The sequence below is a fragment of the Bombina bombina genome, chromosome 6, assembly GCF_027579735.1.
Source record: "Bombina bombina isolate aBomBom1 chromosome 6, aBomBom1.pri, whole genome shotgun sequence".
Lineage (NCBI taxonomy): Eukaryota > Metazoa > Chordata > Amphibia > Anura > Bombinatoridae > Bombina > Bombina bombina.
The window spans coordinates 395,297,084-395,310,272 of record NC_069504.1 but is presented as its reverse complement, the minus strand read 5'-3'; the positions used below and the strand labels follow the sequence as shown (position 1 = coordinate 395,310,272).

The window sequence follows — 13,189 nt, the reverse complement described above, 5'->3', positions numbered from 1 at the left end:
ACATTCTCCTATGGGGCTCCACCATGGCTTTCAAACATAATGAACAAGTAGTTTCCTCTGTGTCAGACATGTTTAAACAGACTAGCAATGAGACTAGCAAGCTTGGAAAACACTTTAAACAAGTTTACAAGCAATATAAAAAAAACGTTACTGCACCTTTAAGAAACACAAATTTTGTCAAAATTTGAAATAACAGTGAAAAAAGGCAGTTACACTAACGAAATTTTTACAGTGTATGTAACAAGTTAGCAGAGCATTGCACCCACTTGCAAATGGATGATTAACCCCTTAATACCCAAAACTGAATAATAAAAGACAAAAACATTTTTTTTTTTTTTTTCAAACAGTCACAACAACTGCCACAGCTCTACTGTGGCTTTTTACCTCCCTCAAAAATGACTTTGAAGCCTTTTGAGCCCTCCAGAGATGTCCTGGATCATGCAGAGGGAAGCTGGATGTCTGTGTCTGTAATTTTTGCTGTGCAAAAAAACGAAAATAGGCCCCCCCCCCCCACTCATATTACAACAGTGGAAAGCCTAAGGAAAACTGTTTCTAGGCCAAATTCAAGCCAGCCATGTGGAAAAAAACTAGGCCCCAATAAGTTTTATCACCAAATACATATAAAAACGATTAAACATGCCAGCAAATGTTTTATATTACATTTTTATAAGAGTATGCATCTCTATTAATAAGCCTGATACCAGTAGCTAACTGCATTTAAGGCTTTACTTACATTAGTTCGTTATCAGCAGCATTTTCTAGCAAATTCCATCCCTAGAAAAATATTAACTGCACATACCTTATTGCAGGAAAACCTGCACGCCATTCCCTCTCTGAAGTTACCTCACTCCTCAGAATATGTGAGAACAGCCATGGATCTTAGTTACTTCTGCTAAGATCATAGAAAACGCAGGAAGATTCTTCTTCTAAATACTGCCTGAGATAAACAGTACACTCCGGCACCATTTAAAAATAACAAACTTTTGATTGAAGAATAAACTAAGTATAAAACACCACACTCCTCTTACGACCTCCATCTTGGTTGAGGCTTGCAAGAGAATGTCTGGGTATGACAGTTAGGGGAGGAGCTATATAGCAGCTCTGCTGTGGGTGATCCTCTTGCAACTTCCTGTTGGGAATGAGAATATCCCATAAGTAATGGATGATCAGTGGACTGGATACACTTAACAAGAGAAATAAGGGCGGGTTCATGGACCCTAACTGCCAAGAAATGTATCCAGTAATCATAAATTATATTTTCCTTCTAATGGCAGTGATGGACCACGAAAACATTCATAACCTATGGAAAATGAATACCCAAGCTGAGGAGTACACAAATGTTAGGGAGGGAAAGAAGGGAAGGAAAGTAGGGAAGGCAGTCCTAATTACTAGGCACCACCTCTTGTAGAACCCTTCCTTACCTCCATGAAACAAGGCAAAGAACTATTAATAGCATAGGGGAAGTGGGAGGGATATGTTCTGTTTGGGGTATATCTGCATTCTCATGGTGGCCAGGTGAAGTAATTCCCATAGGTTATGAATTTTCTTCCTAATGGGAAAGAGTCCACAACCGCATTCATTACTTATGGGAAATAAGAACCTGGCCACCAGGAGGAGGCAAAGACCCACCAGCCAAAGGCTTAAATATTCCTCCCACTTCCCCTATCCCCCAGTCATTCTTTGCCTTTCGTCCCAGGAGGTTGGCAGAGAAGTGTCAGAAGTTTTTTTCCTTTTATTTAACTTATTTAATTTATTTTTATTTTGTCTCTTTTGGAGGGTGCTACCCTTCGTCACGAGACGTAAGTTTTAAGTAGTCCTATCAGCCTCTCGTGGAGGGCCTGGGCGAAAGTGAGAGTCCGGAGATGCGGTGGGAGCTTCCCCTGCGACACCATCCAGACTCCTATTCACAGCTCCTCTTCAGCACTTGGCATTGCCGAACTTTGCTTCGCTACCTGCCGTTTTTCTCTGAAGTCCATGACGGAGGCGATGCTACTATTCGTCACACTTAGAGGGCCGTGTTCCTGTTCCACGGCGTTGGATTCCGGTAAGATCGTTTTATTTTATTACATTTCTGTAATGTGATTTATTATGACAGTTAAGTATGGTCCTCACTGAGGCACCTTTTTCGATCTAGGAATCAAGGGATTATCCCCCCTTTTTGGGGAATTTGTGAACGGGATTGGGTATTTATCATGTTTATTATGTGATTATCCTACTTGTGTACGGGAATTCGGGCTCCGAGGCTGAGACGTATCGTTTTCTATGTACTACATAGTGCCTTGTTCTGTCGACATGGCCTTGGACCTTCTCTTTCGAGTTATGGTATCATTTTTTTTCCCCCGAAGATGGCAGGACATTTTCTTTTTAATATTTGAATGGCGTTGATTCGCTTGCAGGACCCTGAAATTTCCTTACAGTTATGTGTCTGTCTTCCTATCCCGGGTGTTCAGACCATCAATGGCACTATTATATTTCCCCCGGGGGTGATTGTTCCTCCATGTTGTTTGTTTTGTTACAGGATTGTGCGGCTGTGCATCCTACTACGACGTCTGTTTGGTTTATTGGGGGATTCTTTTCTGTATCATCGGGGCCCTTCTTGCTCCTCTCAGGGTTCTTCAAGGTAGGCTAGTGGAGTTGCTTTTTTTCCAGCCAGTCTACTGTGAGCTTTCCCAGTCTTTTTTTCTGAAGGTTACTGTCTCTGTTTGGCAGGTACTGCAGAGACTTGATTCCTTCTGGGCGGATGACTATGGGTTCCCTTGATTTTACTTTTATCCGGTCAGGATTATTTACTTTCTGTTATGTTTTCCCTATGGGAATTCTGGTTTTTACTTTCTGTTATGTTTTCCCTATGGGAATTGCTCGAACTAGTTCTTCTATGGAAGTTTTTCCAGGATTTTAATCCGGAGTGTTTGTGTGCCTTGTTAAGTGACACACATTGTGTCTGGCGGGACCTGCTGATTCACTTGTTTCAGTTGTTGTTGTTTTTTAAAAAAAATAATAATAAAAAAAAATAAAGACCATAGGGTTGTCGGAAGCGCTTGGGCTGGCCCGTGGCAGTTCTGCTCCCGGCATATGGGACCGGTGGTGTCTCACTGTCTATTTGCATCCCCAGCGGAGGGGTATGGTCCTTACTGCTTGGTGCGGTTATGGCATTTCGAGAAGCTTTTGCCTCGTTGTCATTGACTGGCTTGATCGATGTGCGAGTCTTAAATAATTCTTGATTGAAATTACATATAGAGGTTGTCAGTCTCACTATCTTCGCCTCTGGAAGCTTTTATGTTTGGATTGCGTGGCTCACCTTTTAGGTGTCGCTGCTAAGGTTCTGGTATCCCTTTTTCTTGGGGTTAAGGACCGGGATGACCTTTGTCCTCAGTGTCTAGTGTCCGGTGGATTTTGCGTGTTTTCATCGCAGTGTCTTCCTTGACGAGATAGTCGGTCAGCGCTGACTCAGGGAGTCTTGTTGTGGGATTCCGACTTGTAGGATCTAGGTTCTTATCTTTTAGATCTCTGTGTGAGTCTGAGAGGGGACTCGAGGGCTTTGGCGGCCTGGTTCATACTTTCTCTTCTTGTCCCTGTTTTCCTTGGAAATCAGGGTTTGGATAGGATGAGTTTCCTTCTCTATCCTTTTGGGGATTTTGGACATTTCTGGTTTGTTACCCGGTTGTGAGCGTGGGCTTTGGGGTTTGTATTCTAAGAGTCCTTTGCCCTATTGTCCCTATATTGTGTCCTGGTCTCGTTCTAGACCTGTTGAGTGCTTCTACTGTGGCCCATTGGTTAGCAAGTTGGACATTTTCCCCTTTTGCAGTTTGCTGCTGTCTGTGTTAGGTGGTTCGAGAGATTGTCTCTCAGAGGTCTTACACAATGAGGCCCATTTATCAAGCTCCATATGGAGCTTGAGGGCCCGTATTTCTGACGAGTCTTCAGACTCGCCAGAAACAGCAGTTGTGAAGCAGTGGTCTAAAGCTCTGAGCAGGTGGACAGGAATCGGCACAATTCAACCCGATCGAGTACAATTGGGTTGATTGACACCTCCCTGCCTTGGGGTCTCTCTGCCTTCTCTGTTCGCACCACTATCCTCTCCTTCATTTCCGGTATCTTTTTCATTTATTTTTCCCATCTATGGAATTGATCCTTGCTTGTGGGGCACCCTCAGTCTCCTGTGGGCTGGGGTGTGGGACTGGGTTTTTCTTTTTTTGTGTTTCTCCTGTTCGCCGGTAAGGGTTTTTTCCCTTGGTGACCGGGTTTTTCATGGAATGGCTGTTGGTCCCTGCTGTTTAGCTGTCTATTTGTCTGCTGGTCCTTGAGATTTGTTTGTTCTCTTTGGCTCCTTTTCTGGTATTCTGATGATGTCTCCGTCTTCGGGACATGGATTAGAGTATGCTTGTCGAATGGAGTTAGGTTGTCTTCTTGACGACCTGGGGTTTTCCTCTGTTAGGTTTGTTTTTCTTTTTCCTTCCGGGAAATGTTAGTTGGGTCCCTCACTGGTTGAGGGGCTGCAGCTGGGATATTGCCTCTGAGAAATGGTGTCCTTGGGGTCAGTGATCTCGGCTGTGTCTATTCGTGGTAACTATCCAGGTTCTATGGACTGTTGGTAGCTTTGCGTCAAAGGAGTGTTTTTTTTTTTGTCAAATGGTTATTGTTCCCTGTTTTTGGACGAAATGGGGATTTCGTTTTGGGAATGTGTGTTTTAGGTGGTGACTTCATGTGGTTCGCCTCTTACCCTCCCGTTTTGGCATTCTGTGTCCTCTTTGGCTTGGACTCTTTCACATTAGGAAGAAAATCATCAATTATGCTTACCTGATAATTTTCTTTTCTTCCATGGGAAAGAGTCCACAGTCCACCGTCCACCATCAGTTTTTGAGGCGTTGTTGTTTTTTCCATCTTTTGGCACCTTTTTTCACCTGATGCTTCTTCCACTGTTCCTTGGCTAAATGACTGGGGGATAGGGGAAGTTGGAGGAGTATTTAAGCCTTTGGCTGGTGGGTCTTTTTCTCCTCCTGGGGGCCAGATTACTATTTCCCATAAGTAATGAATGCGGCTGTGGACTCTTTCCCATGGAATAAAAGAAAATTATCAGGTAAGCATAATTTATGTTTTTTTCGTGGATCCTCACTGCCATTAGAAGGAAAACATGTCTTGCCTAGGGGATTTCACTAGCATCATACTGAGGAGACACCAATAACAACACGGTCCAATAAACCCCACAAAATTTACCCAGGGAAACTTACAAAATACCAGGGTATCTAAGGGATCAACCTTTTTCAGAAAATGGTACACCAAAAGACCCAACTACAATAAAATTAAGCAGCAACAACAAGGGATCACACTTTCACAATAACAAGAGAAACATGGTTCAAGTATCCAAAAATTTAATTGACAATGATGTTCAATGATTCACAGCGAGTAATGTGCATTTGAATACATTTTATAAAAAAAAAAAAATTAATACAGCGTCACCATTTTATCAGTATTCAAATATATTTTTTGTGTCACTTTTTGCTTACTAAATTAGAAATATATCATATCAAATCTGGGGAGGTTAACAATTCAATTCTCCCCCTCTGTATTATTTGTTTAACTCAAAGCGCACAATAAAGTTGTGAAAAAAGCAGGAAACATCACTGATCTGTGCAATAATGCGTGAGCTCCAAGATGATAGTGCCCAGCACATAAGGAGATTCACCAACCAACACCTCGAAAGGCTTAAAATAAGAGAACAGCTGTGAAGAGAGCTGCAGACAGAGGATATATAACAATATGGTAAGTAATAACAATACTGATGAAAGCATGTCCAGCAGTTTAATGACCCTTTGATGGAAAGAAACACTGGGGTAAATGGCGCACAAAAATACAAATGGCATATGTGCCCCAATAATATTCTCTCTCTCTCTTTAAAGAAACAAAAACATTTTTAGTAATTTGGTATTATTTTAAATACTACATCTAGGATATTAGTTTTACTGTATTCCTTAATCATAGTCAGTTTCATGGGTGGAACGCACAGATATAAAGCTACAGTATACAGAATGTAAAGGGGTTATAAATTTAGATTACAATACTCTTACTATGATCTCTTAAAGGAACAGTCAACACCAAAATTGTTATTGTTTAAAAAGATAGATAACGCCTTTACTACCCATTCCGCCGCTTTGCACAACCAACACTGTTATATCAATATATGTGATAACATTCAAACCTCTAAATTTCTGCCTGTTTCTAAGCCACTTCAGACAGCCTCTTATCACATGCTTTTTTATTAGCTTTTCACAAGAGGCTGCTAATCCATGTGAGCCATATAGATAACATTGTGCTCTCTTCTGAAGTTATGGCTGACACTGCACTAATTGGCTAAAATGCAAGACAATAAGTAAATAGCCATGTGACCAGGGGGCTGTCAAAAGAGGCTTAGATAGAAGGTAATCACAGAGGATAAAAGTATATTACTATAACCATCTATCTAAATTATCTTTTTAAATAATAACAAAATTTGAGTTGACTGTCCCTTTAAATGCTTAATTCATCAAAAGAGAAACTGATAAAGAGACTAAAAGAACTTGTATAAATTAGTTTCTGAAAATATTGGTAACCTTAACACACATTTTATGTAAAGAACACTCAGATTTCACATCTTACCAGTACGGTGTGCCTATGAAGGAGTCCCTTCTCTGTAAGGTCTTCACATTCTTTGCTGATACCCCAAAATCCGCTGAAAACAAAAAGAGACAAGATGATAAAATTTATGAATGATCATATTTCATAAGACACTTATATAAATGCAAAAGTCATTTCACAGCTGGCAAGTTTTGCATTGTTCTTAAATGGATATGAAACCCAATTTTTTTTCTTTCATGATTCAGACAGAGCATGCAATTTTAAGCAACTTTCTAATTTACTCCTAATATAAAATAGTCTTCATTCTCTTGGTATCTTTATTTGAAAAGCAGGAATGTAAGCTTAGGACCGGGCCCATTTTTGGTTCTGCACCTGGGTAGAACTGGCTGATTGGTGGCTAAATGTAGTCACATGGTTTGATCCCTTGGAGTGGTGGCGCTGTGTATGGAGTATACTGGTCATATTACTCCTTTCCAGGAAAAAAACAGCCAATCAAAGGCTCTATTCAATCAGCCACTAAAGCTGATAGAAGGGTGCTCCCATGTGCTTGTTGCCACACAGGAGACAAAATGAAGCAGTATTGTGCAATACAGTAGTTTAGGCGGTATTATGGTGGTGGTAGGGAGTTCAAGGGACAGTAAACATGGGATTTTAAAATAAAATCTTTAGTTATGCATAGCATAATTCTCAGTACAGGAAATAGACCCGGCTAACGATGCTACAAATCATTCCCTAACTGGCTTCAGCCCATAACAACTGCAAAGCAATTAAGTCAATGCTAACATAATGACTGTAGCTAGCCCTGATCTCTTCAGAAGCAAACCCAGGATGGTCTCCTACAAATAAGGCAAGTAGTGGATGGAATTTGGCTAATGAAAAACAACTGCAGCCAGCAAGATGCTAATTTCTTTGAAAACATGTTTGGCCAGTATTTCAAGATGCTTACTGCCCTTAATTGCCAGTATCTACCCAATATGCACTTCGTATAACAGGGGGAGTTAGATGCTTATGCAATACAGAACAATGCCTTTATAAGCACAGGATGTATTAAGTAGAAATAGAAGTAGCAAACAACAAAGACTGTATATTATGAAACCGCAGTTTTGGCCTTTGTGTCTGTTAACATGAGTGAAAATTAAAAAACAAAAGAAAAACTCACTAAACAATTTACTTCTATTTTCAGAATGAGCTCTTTCTATGACCGCATACCAAGTCACACTTAAAGGGACACTAAACCCAATTTTTTTTCATGATTCAGATAGAGCATGCAATTTTAAGCAACTTTCTAATTTACTCCTATTATCATTTTTTCTTCATTCTCTTGCTATCTTGGCATCTAAGCTAAGGAGCTAACACATTTTGGGTTCAGATCACTGTACAGCATTTAGCCACCAATTAGCAAGCCCAACCCAGGTGCTGAACCAAAAATGGGCCAGCTTCTAAGCTTAGATTCCTGTTTTTTCAAATAAAGACAGCAAAAGAATGAAGAAAAATTGATAATAGGAGTAAATTAGAAAGTTGCTTAAAATTGTATGTTCTAAGGCGCATGAGCATATCTGCACAAAATGGCAGCAACATTTTAAACCGTGTTTGTAATGATGTTATACATATAGTGCTAAAAACACCTGTACGCTGTAGAGTCTATATACATATGCTCTAATGAAAAGCACGGTTTTAAAAAAAGGACTTCAGAAGGAAGAAGAGATTTGATAACAGCGGTAAACTGAAAAGCTTTTCTTTCTTTTTTTTATACTCTGAATCGTGACATTTTTTTTAAACCACTAGGTCCCTATAAGTGGGACTGGAATACTGATGACCGGCTTCCTGGCTTGAATGAGAGTATCGATCACACTCTCAGAAAACCCTCTTCTGGCTAAGACTAAGCGTTCAATCTTCACGCAGTCAGCCTCAGACAGACAATCTAGATTTTGATGCACAAAGGGGTACTGTACCCGCAGATCCCTGCGACAAGGCAACCTCCACGGAGGAGACAATGACATCCTCACTAGATCCGCAAACCACATCCTCCGCGGCAACGACGGAGCAATCAGAATAGTTGATGCATGCTCCTGCTTTATGCAGGCCACTACTCGAGGTAGAAGTGGTAACAGTGAAAATATGTAGATTAGGTTGAATCTCCAGGGCACTGCTAAGGCATCTATCAGTTCTGCCTGGGGATCCCTGGACCGCGACCCGTATCTGGGTAGCTTGAAGTTGAGTCTGGATGCCATGAGATCTATCTCCGGAGTCCCCCATCTGTTGCAAATCCCTGCAAACACTTCGGGATTAAGAGACCATTCCCCCAGATGAAACGATTGTCTGCTGAGAAAATTCTGCTTCCCAGTTGTCCACACCCGGGATCTGGATCGCTGACAGCGAGCAGTTGTGGGTCTCTGCCCAATCCAGAATCCGAGATACTTCCCTTATGTCTAGGGAGCTTCTCGTTCCCCCCTGATGGTTGATGTAAGCCACCGAAGTAATGTTGTCCGACTGGAATCTGATGAACTGGGACGAAGCCAGTAGGGGCCAAGTACTTAGAGCATTGAAGATCGCTCGAAGTTCCAGGATGTTAATACCCTAGACCTCTTTCTGCTAGAGGTACTGGTACAATTACTCCAAGAGAGGAGAGATCCTTTACGCACTCTAGAAAGGCATCTAATTTCTCTGGTCTTGACGATAGATTTAACAAGAGGAATCTGCCCCTGGGGGGGTGAGTTTTGAAACCTATCCTGTAACACTGGGTAATAACCTCCCGAACCCAAGGATCCTGTACGTGTCTCATCCAAGCCTCTGCGAAAAGAGATAGTCTGCCCCCTACGAGATCAAGAGACAGTTCAGGGGTCGCCCCTTCATGCCGATTTTGTCTCGGGCGCTTCTTACTCTGCTTGGTTTTATTCCAAGACTGAGATGGTTTCCAAAATCCCTTGGACTGCTCGGGCTTCGCGGCAGGATGCTGTCATTGGGACTTCTCCGAACGAAAGGAACGTAAATTAGGACCCTTAGGTTTATTCTTCTTATCCTGCGGTAGAAAGGCGCCCTTGCCCCCTGTGACCGTGGATATGATAGAGTCCAGGCCTTAACCGAAAAGAACCTTTCCCTTAAATGGAAGGGAACGTAATCTAGATTTGGACGTCATGTCAGCAGACCACGACTTCAACCACAGGGCCCTCCGGGCAAAAACAGAAAATCCTAATGTCTTGGCATTCAAGCGAATAATCTGCATATTTGCATCACAGATAAACAAACTAGCTACCCTCAGGGCCTTAATTCTTTCCTGTAATTAATCGATGGGAGTCTCCACCTCGATCATCTCTGACAGAGAGTCACACCAATAGGTAGAGGCTTCCGCCACCGCATCAACTGCCGCTGTAGGCTGAAATACGAACCCGTGTGCTGAAACATTTTTCTTAACAGGGTCTCTAATTTCTTATCCATGGGTTCCTTAAACGACAAACTATCCTCGAGTGGGATAATGGTGCGCTTAGCAAGCGTGGAGATAGCTCCATCTACCTTAGTGACAGATCCCCACAATTCTAGCTGAGAATCAGGAACCGGGAACAATTTCTTAAAAACATAATTTATGTAAGAACTTACCTGATAAATTCATTTCTTTCATATTAGCAAGAGTCCATGAGCTAGTGACGTATGAGATATACATTCCTACCAGGAGGGGCAAAGTTTCCCAAACCTTAAAATGCCTATAAATACACCCCTCACCACACCCACAATTCAGTTTAACGAATAGCCAAGAAGTGGGGTGATAAGAAAAAAGTGCGAAAGCATATAAAATAAGGAATTGGAATAATTGTGCTTTATACAAAAAAATCAAAACCACCACAAAAAAGGGCGGGCCTCATGGACTCTTGCTAATATGAAAGAAATGAATTTATCAGGTAAGTTCTTACATAAATTATGTTTTCTTTCATGTAATTAGCAAGAGTCCATGAGCTAGTGACGTATGGGATAATGATTACCCAAGATGTGGATCTTTCCACGCAAGAGTCACTAGAGAGGGAGGGATAAAATAAAGACAGCCAATTTCTGCTGAAAATAATCCACACCCAGAATAAAATTTTAATGAAAAAACATAAGCAGAAGATTCAAACTGAAACCACTGCCTGAAGTACGTTTCTACCAAAAACTGCTTCAGAAGAAGAAAACACATCAAAATGGTAGAATTTAGTAAAAGTATGCAAAGAGGATCAAGTTGCTGCTTTGCAAATCTGATCAACCGAAGCTTCATTCCTAAACGCCCAGGAAGTATAAACTGACCTAGTAGAATGAGCTGTAATCCTTTGAGGCGGAAAGTTACCCGACTCAACATAGGCATGATGAAATAAAGATTTCAACCAAGATGCCAAAGAAATGGCAGAAGCTTTCTGGCCTTTTCTAGAACCGGAAAAGATGACAAATAGACTAGAAGTCTTTCGGAAAGACTTAGTAGCTTCAACATAATATTACAAAGCTCTAATAGCATCCAAAGAATGCAATGATTTCTCCTTAGAATTCATAGGATTAGGACATAATGAAGGAACCACAATTTCTCTACTAATGTTGTTAGAATTCACAACCTTGGGTAAAAAATTCAAAAAGAAGTTCGCAGCACCGCCTTATCCTGATGCAAAATCAGAAAAGGAGACTCACAAAAAAGAGTAGATAATTCGGAGACTCTTCTGGCAGAAGAGATGGCCAAAGAAACAAAACTTTCCAAGAAAGTAATATAACGACCAAAGAATGCATGGGTTCAAAAGGAGGAGCTTGAAGAGCCCCCAGAACCAAATTCAAACTCCAAGGAGGAGAAATTGACTGAATGACAGGTTTTATATGAACCAAAGGTTGTACAAAACATTGAATATCAGGAAGATTAGCAATCCTTCTGTGAAAAAGAACAGAAAGAACAGAGATTTGTCTTTCAAGGAACTTGCGGACAAACCTTTATCTAAACCATCCTGAAGAAACTGAAAAATTCTCGGTATTCAAAAAAGAATGCCAAGAAAAAAGATGAGAAAGACACTAAGAAATATAAGTCTTCCAGACTCTATAATATATCTCTCTAGATACAGATTTACGAGCCTGTCACATAGCATCAATCACAGAGTCAGAGAAACCTCTTTGACCAAGAATCAAGCGTTCAAACTCCATACCTTAAAATTAAGGTTTTGAGATCCTGATGGAAAAAAGAACCTTGAGACAGAAAGACTGGTCTTAACGGAAGAGTCCACAGCTGGCAAGAGGCCATCCGGACAAGATCCGCATACCAAAACCTGTGAGGCCATGCTGGAGCTACCAGCAGGACAAACTAACATTCCTTTAGAATATTGGAGAATACCCTTGGAAGAAGAACTAGAGGCGGAAAGATAGGCAGGATGACACTTGTAAGAAAGAGATAATGCATCCACTGCCTCCGCCCGAGGATCCCGGGATCCGGACAGATACCAGGAAAGTTTCTTGTTTAGATGAGAAGCCATCAGATCTATTTCTGGGAGTTCCCACATTTGAACAATCTGAGGAAATACCGCTGGGTGAAGAGACCACTCGCCCAGGTGCAACGTTTGGCGACTGAGATAATCCGCTTTCCAATTGTCCATACCTAGGATATGAACCGCAGAGATTAGACAGGAGCTGGATTCCGCCCAAACCAAAATTCGAGATACTTCTTTCATAGCCAGAGGACTGTGAGTCCCTCCTTGATGATTGATGTATGCCACAGTTGTGACATTGTCTATCTGAAAACAAATGAACAACTCTCTCTTCAGAAGAGGCCAAGACTGAAGAGCTCTGAAAATTGCACGGAGTTCCAAAATATTGATCGGAAATCTCACCTCCTGAGAGTCCCAAACCCCTTGTGCCGTCAGATACCCCCACACAGCTCCCCAACCTGTAAGACTTGCATCTGTTGAGATTATAGTCCAGGTCGGAAGAACAAAGAAGCCCCCTGAACTAAACGATGGTGATCTGTCCACCATGTCAGAGAGTGTCGTATAATCGGTTTAAAGATATTAATTGAGATATCTTTGAGTAATCCCTGCACCATTGGTTCAGCATACAGAGCTGAAGAGGTCGCATGTGAAAACGAGCAAAGGAGATCGCATCTGATGCGGCAGTCCTAAGACCTAAAATTTCCATGCATAAGGCTACCAAAGGGAATGATTGTGACTGAAGGTTTTGACAAGCTGATATCAATGATAAACTTCTCTTGTCTGACAAGGACAAAGTCATAGACACTGAATCTATCTAGAAACCTAAAAAGGTTACCCTTGTCTGAGGAATCAATGAACTGATTGGTAAATTGATCCTCCAACCATGAACTTGAAGAAACAACACAAGTCGATTCGTATGAGATTCTTTCGAAAATAAGAAGACTGAGCAAGTACCAAGATATCGTCCAAATAAGGAAATACCAAAACCATGTAACTTATTGAATGTTGGTATCCTTACATAACGATTCAATATTGATAGATCCGGAACTGGTCTGAAGGAATTGAACTTCTTTGGTACAATGAAGAGATAAAATAAAACCCCAGCCCCTGTTCCAGAACTGGAACTGGCATAATTACTCCAGCCAACTCTAGATCTG

General features: G+C 41.3%; 1 protein-coding gene across 1 annotated transcript in view; it reads right to left on the bottom strand.

Moving 5' to 3' along the window:
- STK10 (serine/threonine kinase 10) overlaps window positions 1-13,189 on the bottom strand; it is a 493,300-nt gene that overhangs the window by 171,250 nt on the left and 308,861 nt on the right. Inside the window, exon 5 of the mRNA XM_053717126.1 lies at window positions 6,634-6,706. Coding sequence (XP_053573101.1) covers window positions 6,634-6,706 — 73 coding nt within the window. The remainder of the gene's footprint in view (window positions 1-6,633; window positions 6,707-13,189) is intronic.